This window comes from Equus caballus, chromosome 4 (assembly GCF_041296265.1).
Source record: "Equus caballus isolate H_3958 breed thoroughbred chromosome 4, TB-T2T, whole genome shotgun sequence".
NCBI lineage: Eukaryota > Metazoa > Chordata > Mammalia > Perissodactyla > Equidae > Equus > Equus caballus.
Window position 1 is genome coordinate 3,453,009 of NC_091687.1, and position 12,378 is coordinate 3,465,386.

At 40.5% G+C, this 12,378-nt stretch overlaps 1 protein-coding gene across 10 annotated transcripts in view; it reads left to right on the forward strand.

Annotated features, from left to right (window-relative positions):
* Positions 1-12,378, forward strand: part of GSAP (gamma-secretase activating protein) — a 79,641-nt gene that overhangs the window by 19,865 nt on the left and 47,398 nt on the right. For 8 of the 10 annotated variants that reach the window (XR_011438075.1, XR_011438074.1, XM_023638830.2 and 5 more), the window contains exons 6-12: positions 222-310; positions 4,047-4,116; positions 5,334-5,383; positions 8,636-8,740; positions 8,982-9,041; positions 9,999-10,042; positions 10,968-11,053. Coding sequence is in view for 8 of the 10 variants with exons in the window: in XM_023638830.2 (XP_023494598.2) it covers positions 222-310; positions 4,047-4,116; positions 5,334-5,383; positions 8,636-8,740; positions 8,982-9,041; positions 9,999-10,042; positions 10,968-11,053 (504 nt within the window). In the remaining 2 variants the exon portion in view is untranslated. Of the gene's footprint in view, positions 1-221; positions 311-502; positions 566-3,209; positions 3,260-4,046; positions 4,117-5,333; positions 5,384-8,635; positions 8,741-8,981; positions 9,042-9,998; positions 10,043-10,967; positions 11,054-12,378 lie in introns of those variants that run through there. The other 2 variants (XM_070265342.1, XM_070265343.1) reach the window with 2 other exon arrangements.

Below are 12,378 nucleotides of genomic sequence, written 5' to 3' on the forward strand. Positions count from 1 at the left end.
CTTGTTCCTCACTCCATGCACAGTGACTTCTCCTTTGCGATCTTTTCTGTGTCTATTTTGGGTTTTAAGAAATGTCAAAGTCAACTTTAAGAAAATTACTTTTCTTTGTGGAATAACTGGTGTAGCAGATGGCACATTTCCACTTTCGAGGTTGGCCTGTCTGGAGAAGATCACGTGTGGTATTCTGGTCTGCATTACTAAGAGCCTCCTTTTCTTTGTAGGATCAAAGTGCTTAACTTTGTTGGTCGAAATCCACCCCGTTAACAATGTGAAGGTTCTAAAAGCCGTGGATAGCTATATCTGGGTACAGGTAAGTGAGTGTGTGGATCCCTTCTCACGTTAATCTAAAGGCAGGAATCCTGGAGGCAATGGCTTTTGCATGTATTGTCACCTTTCATCCTCAGAACCATCTGGCAGCTGGGGATGGCTGGAACTATCTGCTCTTGCTTTGCAAACATGGAAATGAAGACAAACCTAACTCCTCTGTCTCTATTATGTCAAGGTTTGTCTGGTAGGAATATAATGTTTTACCTGACAAAATACTGAACATCAAAACACGTTTGAGGTAGGTTTGAAATGGTTTGTTTAATGTATTCATGTAGTTGGCAGATTAAACAGCTGTGATTAAATGACTTAATCTCTGAATTTATCAACTCCATGAATGGAGGCAGAAGCGCTGCATGTATAAGGCAGATGGACTAGATATAGTCAATCCTTACTACTTGCACGTTTGGAATTTGTGAATTCTACTACTTGCTAAAATTTATTTGTAACCCTAAAATCAAAACTTTACGGCACTTTCATACTCATTTGCAGACGTGTGCAAAGTGGTGAAAAATGTGTGCGCGTGTTCCCAGCTGAGGGAACAAGGTCATCTTCTGCCTTCTTGATCCAGTCTTCAGACTGTAAAGAAATGTTATTTTCATGGTCTATTTAGTGCCATATTTTTCCCTTTCTGGGGCTTTTTGTTGTTGTTTTCACTGTTTAAAATGTCCCCAAGCATAGTGCCAAAGTGCTGTCTCGTGTTCCTAAGTACAAGAAGGCTGTGATGTACTTTACAGAGAAAGTATGTCTATTAGTTAGAGAAGCTTCATTCAGCCATGAATTTATAGTGCTGTTGACTGTGAGTTCAACGCTAATAAATCAACAATATATATTAAATAAGGTGTCTTTAAACAGAAACGCACATTAAACAAAGTTGTGTCTTAATTTGTTGATAAAAATGTGACTACAGGCTCGCAAGAACCTGTCCCCATATTTTCCCCAGGAGCCGTGGTCCAGTAGTCAGTAAACAGTGTTTGTGGTGACTTTATAGCTTGGAACTACCACAGGCAACAAGAATCGACTCCATGTGTTCATGCAGCATTGCATGATTTCCTTGTGTAAACTGAAGGATCTGCTCCTCCTCACTCCCTGCTCCCAGCCTTGAGCCACTGGGTCTCCCTATTGCACTGTGTTTTAGGAGAGGCGACTGTGTCTCATCGGCCCCCGGTCCTCCACTCTCAGCCAGTCCTTCCAGTTGTGTGTTTTTGCCACCACTTCTGGCTTCACTGGGGGCCGCTGCTGGCTTCCAGACAGGGCCTGGTGTGGAGCTCCTAGGCTGCCTTCCCCTCCCCCAGGAAGCCACTCTGTTTACAGTGTCATCAGCGCAGGAGTGACCTTGGGACAGAGCACACTTCCCTTTTCTGGCCTGTTCCTTTGGCTTCCTTAGCATCTCCACTCAGGGCTGCAAAGGTGACGAGACAGTATTGAAGGATTAGCGCCACTAAAGGGAATTACAGCATAGGAAAGGGAAAAGGTTTTACAAGTATACATGCAGTTGCACAACATTGTGAGTATATTGGAAACTGCTGAATTCTATATACGTTAAAATAGTTAAAATGGTGAATTTTATGTTGTGTGAATTTTATCTCAATTAAAAACAATTAAAAGTGATGATGCGTGACTGCATCCATAGACCTAAGGAAACGTCTCCACCCAAATAAAGAAAAACCTGTGTCATCTTGTGGACCCATCTCAGTTCCTAGCCCTGCTCCCTGTTCCTCATGCCTGAGCTTCAGGACAGAGAAGTTCCTCCAAACCTCCATCCTTGGTGAAGCCCCACCCTTCCCCGCCCTCTCACCCTCTCCCTTTTAGAGAATCCCCATTCACTGTCCACTGAGTTTAGTCTTACCCTATGATCTGTCTCCTGTTTTTTTTACCAAAACATCCCTGCAGAGCTCCAGTAGTACATTTCCCTAAGGCTACATGTGCAGCCTTCACCCCCCCTCACAGAGCAACTTCAGCAGGACACAAGTGGGTGGGATTGGGATCTCAACCTGGTACCCTTTGAGAGTTCCCTACCAGTGTGAGGTGTGTCTTCCAGATAGTTCCAGAGGGTAATTATATACCCCTCTACACACCTACTGTGCATACCTTCCAATGATGAATATTAATAATCAGAATCTAGCTCCATATTTGTGAAGATAAATATTTCCCTAATATGATATAATCTATATAGATTCCTACTCACAATGCAAAAAACAAAACAAAACAAAACAAAAAACCTTGCCTGTTTTTGTAGAGCTGTGTCTGAAGCCAGTCTATTTATATTCTCACTTCCTGGCCTTGCCGTACGGCTGCCTCATAATGGAAAGAAAAACAACCTCCCCCGAAATGAGACTTTTCAAATCAATTCTCGCTGATGGCCACCCAAAGACCAGGCAAAGGTTTAGAACCGTCCAGATCACAGCCCTAAGCGAGCATGCCCTGGCCACCTCTGCAGACCTGGGGGAGGCCGTATCATCTTCTGTCCGAGCATCTCCTTGTCCTGAGGCACACAGCATTTCCTCTTGCATTATCTGTGTAGCGTCGCTCATCTTTGCTTCTCCTCAACCCCGGTGTGCAGAGTATGCTCTCTGATGTGCGTGATGTCACAAGTCAGGAGATGATAAGTTCTATATTATTTTCATAGCTGAGTTCTGCACTGCTATCTATTTTTTAATTTGGGGGTTATTGCTTTGAAGAAGGGTACATAGTTAATGGTTTATTTTTCAATTCTGAAAGGGAAACTTGACTACAAACAATTTAAAAAATTGACCAGTTCTATTTCCAGTTTGTCATTATGGAAAGTTAGGGCACCAGGTAGTATATTTTGTCAAAAATGTTCAGTCTTGACAGAGGCTGCCGGCTGGAAAATAGGGGCATAAAAGATTATGTTCTTTCACTAGGCTCTCGAGTTTGGAGGTAAAAACCAAAATTGACCGGTGGATCTCATCTAGTAAGCTGTCTTGCATGTTAAGCATGACACTGCTGATTTATGATAGGGGTAACCCTTCTGATGATGGAAGAATTAAGTCACTGGGGTCATGCCATGACCAGTTTTCCCCTGTATCACATTTGACGGCATCAGGCTTGTGTTGCTGGCTGCCTGCTTTGTCCTGCGGGCTGGCACATACCGGAGAGCCCAGAGAAGGGGCAGTGGGATGGATCGAGCGTTTTCTTCCCAGTGGCAGTCCTTCTAGGCTTGAGGCTTGTAAGTCCTCCACCACATGCCGCGCCGTGACTCACTGTCCTTTTTGGAAAGTCCCTGGTTGTGCCGTGCTTTGTCTCTTGCATGTGGGACGCTGGAAGTTGTAGGGGAGAGTGCATTTATTTGACTTTCAAATGAAATACTAGATTTAGTTGCACAACAAATGTGTTGACCGCTCTTACTTTGTGCATGTGAGATAGAACTTTCTGTGCAAATGTTGTTGGCGTTGTTTCTGATTGGCTTCAGAATCACATATTCCTGATAGCAAGCACCATCCCTAAGAGTAGCTTACGCTTCAGCCTTATTGTTTAAATGAGTTATGGTGGACCTGCGACCAGTTTCCCCCGGAGAACTGAGCTCCTGAAAGCTTTCCTTTTTCCTCCTTGCTTCCATCTGTAATGTGTTTCGCCTAAACTATTCTGTGGTTCTCAGTCCCTTCTGTGGTATGTAGTGGTATAGTGGTCAGATGCAACTTTTGCACTGTTTGAATAAGCAAGGTAGTTGCTTGTGATTTTGATTAATTTCCTTTCTACAGTTCCTCCACCCACACGTCGAAAGCAACCCTTTTCCAGAGAACCATCTGTTACTGATTTCAGAAGAGAAATGTAAGTGTATCTTTGGGTGCCATATGGGGGCTTCATGAATGGCACATCTCCTAGTGAAGTGTGGGGCATGACTGAATCTTCTAGCTGTCCACTCGCCAGGGCCATGGGTCCATTGACGCTTGATGTCCATTTGAGACCTAGGATTCCTGTGGAAAGGCTTTGCCTTCAGCCCCTACTTGTTCCCTTCGGCTCAGCTCTGTTTCCTCATCCTGGGAAGGTTGGGCTCCTGTGTGTATGGATTTCCAGTTTTGTCACATGGTGGAATGTTTGTAGAAAGCTGCTCAGGACATTTTTGCCTTCTGTAGTCCATCCTTCTTTAGCATGTCTGTCACAATGGGTAACCATGATATAAGGGGAGAGGCTGGGATGGGGAGAGGGGAAGGCATTAGAAGCTAGAAGAATTCCATGGCAGAACTTGAGGACACGTACTAATTTGGTCAAATTCAGGTAGAGACAAATAAGATTGGGACATCCTTTAATGATGTCTTTAAGTTTGGGGGGTGGGGTGGAGAAAGGAGAAAATTCCCTGGTGGATCTTAGCTGGTAAGCCATCTTTCAAGTTACGAGATGAAACTGCTGATTTATAACTGGAAGGACGGGCCTGAGGGTGAGGTCTGTGTTCAGTCCCTATGCTCTCGCCGAATATCTGTCTCACATTTTTGTAACTAAAACCCGCAGAAGGTAAGTATGGCTGAATGTAAATTGCTGACTGAGCAAAAGGGACCATCTACAGAACGGTTCCGAGTTCTGTTAATGTGAAGTTGACCCCTATAAAAATACCTCCCCCAGCTATCTTGTGTAAAGAGTTTTCTATCTGATATTTTCATACAAAAAGGTATTTGCTATTTGGAAATGGAAGATAAACCCTACCGAATGGGCCCTTATTAGCCCTGTATAAGAGTGATGGTTTAGGGCAGGCAAATGCTTGTTGAGGGAACGTGGGGGAGCAGAAGGGTTAAATGCTTCCTGTGTTGTTAATATTGAGGAGGAGAATAAAGTCTGGACTTGGAACAGACTGTAAAGGGAGGGTGGAGACAGGTGGCTTTTGTTTTGTGCCTTTATTGTGAGATTGCTATCTGTGATAATATTATTTTTCAGCCAGTTATTTAATCTGCATTGCTTTTACTAAAAAATATTCACAACTGTTAGGTGAAAAAAAGGACTCGTTTTTCATGAAGGTTAAGCTATCTTTCTGTTGTTTTTTTTTTTTTTTTAAGATATTGAACAATTTCATATCCAAGTCATCCAAGAAGATGGAAATGGAGTGGTAAATATTTGAAACAACTTTTGCTTCAGACTCTTTTCCACACAAAGAGACCTTTCTAGACTGTTAAGGATAGATTAATGTTATGGAAACATAGCATTTTCTTTATTTGATGTCTTTCAAATTATAGACTTGCTTTTGTAACATGTGAACTGATACAAGATGTATATGAAGGAGTTAATTACCTCCCTCCTCTCTACCTCCCCCCGTCTCAGTCTCCCAGGGTAGCTAATGCCAGCCTGTGTGACTTTCCACACCTTTTACCTTGCTCATGCAAAGCTACACAGGGTTAGGTGCACATATGCAGGGATTCAGTTGTTTTTACCAAAATAGAATCGTAATACATATATTAATTTACCACTTTTGTTTTTACCTTTTTCCTTAATATATCACAGGTATCCCTATAGGTTTCTAAATAGAGATATAACTTTTTTCTCTAATTTTTATACATATATATATATAATAAATGGGATCGTAATATATATGCTGGGATGCTGGGGTTTTATATAGTTCAATTTTCTTTTCTTTTTTTTGCTCATTTTCCACTTCTCCCTTGCCTTTTCGCCTCTCACTTTTATTCACAACCTGGTGTGTATCCTTCCAGTCTTTCCTCCGTACCTATAAAGCCCCCAGCCCCTCCCCTGACACACCAGGGGTTTGTTTATTATTAGCTCCCTCCTCACTCAACTTTGTAGAATTACTTACAAGTCAACTAAAATAGTTCCAATTCATTCTCTTTAGAAGCACCTGTTCATTCCTGGCATGAATGTACACAATTTGGCAACCATTCTCCCATGGATGCACATTCACTTGATTGCCAATTTTCTTTTTTTGTTTATTTGTTTACAGTACGAATAGTCTCAGGTGTTTTTTATAGCTTTATGTATTTGGAACACATATTCCTTTGGGCTAAATCCTCAGGGATGGCTAATTGGGTTGATGGGTGTATGCATTTAGTAACATTCAACAGAGTTTTGCCAGATTGCTTTCCAAAAAACTTGTAACAATTCACAGTTTTACAAGCAAAGTGTAAGAGTACCCTGACCCTCTATCCATACGTAATAGGTGTATTTACCTTTTTTTAAAAAAATTCCAATTTGATGGTGTAAGTTGATATCATTATTATTTTAGTTTGTATTTCCCTAATATTAGTGAGTTTGAGCATCTTCTGTTCTTATTGGCTATGTGAATTTGTTTTTCTGAAAATTGCTTAGTTATATCCTTGTCTATTTTTCTACTCAGTTGTCATTTTCTTGACAATTTGTGGGATCTTAACATATTATTGATATTAAAAATAATTTCCTTCAATATTTAGATAGTCTGCATCAAAATAGTCTTTCTTTGAAGATTTTAATCTTAAACTTAGGTGAACAAAATTGAAATGGAAAATGGCATTTATTAATTATATATCTATGATTGAAAGCTTTAAATCAAGAGGCCTGGCAGGAAATGACCAGGAGATGTGGGCTGGAGCTCAGGGCCACCAGCGGCCAAGTGGATAGCAGGGCGAGGACAGGTCAGTGATAAGAAAAATGTCAGACAAAAGAGGAAAGACCAGGCGGAATCCCAAAGCTACCACTGAGAATTTAGAGGAGAGAGTTAAGGAAACAAGTCAGGGTCAGGAACTGAAAATGAGCATAGACAGAGGACTGGCTGGCTAGCAGAGGGATTGGGAGCCCCAGAGACACTGCAGAGAGAGTGAGGGCAGGGACACTTGTCAGAGCCCAGAAAGAATTTTGGGCCAAGACGGTGCAGCCTCAGCATTCCTTCCTCTGTGTGCCCCTCTGTGAGGCACTTCTGCCCTTATTCTTAAAGGCTTAGGTGACAGCTTCTTAGGGTAATGCGTGGTTCCACGCATTCATCACAGCATCCCTGCGAGGTAGAGGTGGTATTGTAATTATCCCCATGTTTACAAGGAACGCAACAACCAAGACTCACAGAGGGGAGGGACAAAACTGAGATGTGAACCTGGGTTGCCACACTCTGATGATCATGTTCTTGTCACTATATACCTTTATCTGAGAGTTCCCAAATCGACCCTAACCTAACAAATTTCAGAAAAGTGAAAACAAGATGGGTTGCCCAAGTTTAGAGTCAGACAGGGACTCTTGGGTCCTTTTTCCAGCATCTCTTTCCTCTGGCCTAAATGTAATGGACCCAGGCAAGCAAGAAATAGAGGTGTATGATTCTGCATGCCCTGTGCCTTCCTTGAGTTCCAACTTAGCCTCAGTGGAGAGATCCTTATTAGGATTAGAGATGGTTTAGCCACGAATATGGGCCATTCTGACATTCCCTTTTTCCCTCATTTTTTTCTACCTCAGCCTGTCTTCCTTCTTTACTTATCTGTCCCAATATAGATTACTTTTTCTTGATAAGCATTTTGAGAAAGGAGAATTCTTAATTCCTTGTATCACATTTGTCATTTCCATGGCAATTTACTCTTGCATACCTTATTTCGCTTTCCTCATTTTGAGAAGCATTCCTTGAGTACTGTTACATGCTAGAAACAATGAAGACATTGAGACTATAAAGGTGTTGGAGAAGAGTGCATACTCATTGGGGTAGACTTATAATTAGAATGTAACTGTAATAGAATTATGCCAAAGTACCATAGGAATACAGAGGTGGGGGGCTTTGCCTTCGTCTTGCGAGGTGAGAGAAGGCTTTGTACAAGAGGCAGTGCCTAAGCTGGGTCTCGAAGGATGAGCAGTGAACTACTGCTGAGAGATGGGCAGAATCATCTACTCGTTGTGGAAGACATAAAGGTGGGAAGCATGACCAAAGCCACGTGAAGTTCATGGCAGATCTGGGATCATTGCCCGGTACTCCCCACTCCCAGGCCTGAGTTTTTCCTTGGCATCACAACCTCTATCTCTGGTAGTGAAGCTTTGTCTGCAGATGCCTGAGCAGGTTATGTCCAGAACAGCAAGCTCTGAATCTTCTATTAGCCCAGCTGCTGACTTGTGTTAGGTGTGGCCTTGCCTTCAACAACCCCAGCCTGTCTGTCAAACTAGGAACAAGAATAATGTAGTTTGTTATAGAGTATTTGGGAAGAGCAGGTCGTGAAATGATGCCTTACATCTATTCTGGAAAGACTTTCCATGTGTATGTGTTGGGGGTAGAGAACTGCTAAAAATAAACTATGGAAATATTTACATGTGTTGTAAAGATAGAATATACAAAATAACAATGAAATCCAGATATATTCTATTTTAAAATAGTTATTAATTTTTAAAAATCTCTATGCCTCTTTAGGTGATTAAAAATTCTGGCCATCTCCCAAGAGAGAGAGTAGCTGAGGATTTTGTTTGGGCTCAATGGGACACGTCAGAGCAGAGACTATACTACGTGGAGCTGAAGGTAACAGCTAGTCCACTGGCCCTCCTTTTTATATGGACCTTTTAAATTTGACACTATCATTATTGAAATTTACTACTCACTTCATTTTCATTCATGGGGGCAGTCAACGAAGGTTCATTAAAAATAGCAAAAGGTTTTCCTTACTGTTTGTTTCTTGACTGCTTCCTTTTCTCTCTCTCTCTCTTTTACTAGTCTTTGGTTCATTTTTTGGTCATTTGTCATTTATTGTTTTCTCTTTTAGAAATCAAGGAGTATCTTAAAATGCATCCAGTTTTATGCTGACGAGAACTTTAACTTAATGGTAAGTCTAGAGAATGATCGGGCTGCAGGAAGTTTTATAACCCTTTGCCCCCTTTTGAAGAGAATTGTTCTCCCAAACAGCGTTGTGGCATTCTTGATGTTGCATTAGTCACTTGTATGAGCAAGTAAAATAGTTCTTGCCGTCTGGAGGCTTCAACTCTACAACAAATGCAATTAATATAGGTGATTGGAAGACCACACACAGGAAATGTCTGCTCACCGAATGCCTCCCGTTAAAGAAACTAAGGCTGAGAGTGAGGATTAGTGGAGGAAATAGGTGTGGTCTATAGCACATAGCTTTCGGTGCTCACAAGTCATTTGATCCAAAAGGACTCGTGAGGACGGTAGATTTGAGTATAAGGTAAAAAGTCAGTGAGAGGGTATAGTTTATTTAAATCTAGCATCAGTCCTGGAAAAGCTGTTTGGAATGCTAGCCTTCTGCTGAAGAGTCATAAATATCTTTATCTGTGATGGACAGAACATTGTTTTTCTTCTTGACTAGGATTAGTATTGGTGTCTAATACGGAGTGATGTACCATTACAAGAATTTCATTTATTCCTCCTGCCCTTTTTTTTGACTCACTCTTCCTCCTTCTGAAGACACCCAGTCCTTCCCTCTTTATGCGGCCATCTGTATCTTGTAAAAGTCTGCTCTTTCCAATTGGTTTATTATGCAATCTGTTTGTGGTACTCATATCTGAGGCAAAGTTTGCCAAGTGTCAGCCCTTTAAGGGATAAATATACATCAAGTTTTTGGTTGTACGTAAACTCCAGAATATTCCCATTGGACTTTCCGTGCTGTGGATCTGGGGGCTAACCTCTGAAGATAATGGCGGGTAAACGGGCTTTGTGTCGTCAGGCAAGCACAGCGCTGTCAGGCTTGCTCTGGTTTCAGAACTATCATCACTTGACTAATCTCATTCTTTTGTTTGTTTTCTCCTGATTTTTTTTTTGACAGTTTGAAGCACCCTTGGACATAGCATTAAGTGACTCAGGATTTAAGTAAGTTATTCATAGATTACTATTAATTTTTTTGGAAACTCATGGACAGAATGATTATATTTATGCCTAATCTATAATTTGTACCTGGTGGTGTGCAGATAAAAAGACAACCTGATATTCCGTGTGTGCACGCATGCGTATTCTTTTATGTTGCTGTTCTCTGTAGGGAATGTAAACAACTTTATCAAGCACGAGCACAGGGTTGCTTCATGTCAAGTCAATCGTATTGATTTTCCTAGCCGTTTCTTTGTGTAGGGCGCCTGCATTTATTTTAATCCATGGAGGCGATCTCTTTGTGATTCAGTAAAAGGATTCGGTATGTCACAGTCACATTCAGGATCGAACATCAAACCGTTTTCTATCGCCATCAAAGATGATGCCGCAGGTCAATCCATTTGTAGCTCAGCTGAGTCTATTGCTTTACTTTTTTTCTGTTTTTCTTTTTACACAAAAGATGAATTTTTTTTCTCCAAACTATCTTACATGTAGCATGAGGCACTTTTGAAAAAAATAGACGCAAGACCATCAGCGCACAGAAGAAACGAAAGTCTTCTTGAATTAGAGTAATGATAATCCGAAACTGTTATATATTTTGCTAGCTTTACTTACCATATATGAATATTCCGTTATGCTTATTTTGAAGCATAGTGTATGCATACAGTATATTAAATCAGAAAAAAGTTATAGAAATACAAGTTGAAAGTAATATATATTTTTCTCTGTTGCCAGGGCCATGTCATTTATGTACCATGTGTTTTTTTTAATTATTGTTTTACAGAAATTTTTAACAAAAGAAACATGTTATCTACTTAAATTTCTCAGAGACATGTCTCTAACTCTGTGGGTATGTTATAGTGGTTACTGTCCTGTTTGAGGGAACTTATTTTTAAATGCATTCATAATTTCTTATCCTTTACGTTCTTAGTCTTGTCAACTTTGGATGTACTGATCTGCAAGACCAAGAAAAATTTTCTGAACACCCGACCCTGTGTGTTTTTACCAACCATACAGGTAGAACCTTGGTTGTATTTATCAATCTATTAATTATACTTGAGTTCTGTACAAAATTTAGTCATTGTTTAGCTATATGGATCCTGAAAATAAAATATAATAGAGCCACATTCTTACATAAGTGATCATATGGATATTTATATACCAAATTACCTTCTCCACTATAATTTTATACATCTGTTGTCTATAAAAGAGCCACAGTCAACAGAGTTATTGATCTACTAGTTATTATTTGTATGACTGTTCTAAGGGGGGGATGGAGTCATATTTAATCAATATATATTCTCTCAACTGCTCCATCTTTTCACATATGTCATTCAATGATGGGAAAGCTTTTTGTGTCGGGATTACTGATGTGTTTGGTTCTAAACCCACGTACTTGTCTGCTTTAAGAGCTGTGTTATCACCTACTGAGCTCACAATCAATGCTTGTCAAAGTTATTAGTGTACAATATTCTGTCTCTTAACACCTGTTTATTGTAGATAGAGAAAATAGAGAAGGAAAAATAATACCTAAAAATGAGAGAAGAAGAGTATGGTTACATTCAATGAATCTGGTGAAAAAAACTGCTCATTAACCTTTGTAATCATCTAAATAATCGACTCTAATAACTAAATCTAGTAGCCATTTTTAGTATTCCAACTTGAGTGAACAATTACCACTTGAGTTAAGTAGCACTTGGACTAAAATTGTATTCCTCTAAAGCCACATTATGTAGTATTCATTAAGCCAACATTTATGGAGCTCTTACTGTGTGCTAGGTATTGGGGACCCAATGATGAGCAGAACTGACCTCATCTTTATTAATATAAAGGTTACTATTTGTTGTGGATTTTAGACATTAAATAAGTGCACACATAGCATTTAAATAGAATCGTGAGAGTACGGAAGCCATGAGAGCATGTGATGGAGGTTTAATGGAAGACCCTAGAAATAGAATAGAAATATGTTCTAGTTCAGCTAGTCCATCCCTGTTTCTCTCTCCCTCCGAGATAGCCTGTCCTGTTCTGTCTTAGTCTTGAAAATTGTCCCCTTGCCACCTCGCTCCTTCATAATCCATCTCATTTTTTCCTCTCCGTCCCAGGGCTCCCTCAACCACACAAGTCCCTCCGTAAATCGGTCCTGGGGAGTTTAGGGAAGGAAGTGGTATTTCGCTTGAGACTTGAAGGATGTGTATGAACTGCAAACAGTGTGACCCAAGTCGAGAGAGCAAGGAGAAGAGGATTGTGAGAGAAAGCTGAGGAGGTGGGCAGGGGCCACATTCTTTAGGGCCTTGTAGACCATGGAAAGATTTTAGATTTTATCCTAAGAGTTATAAGGTCAT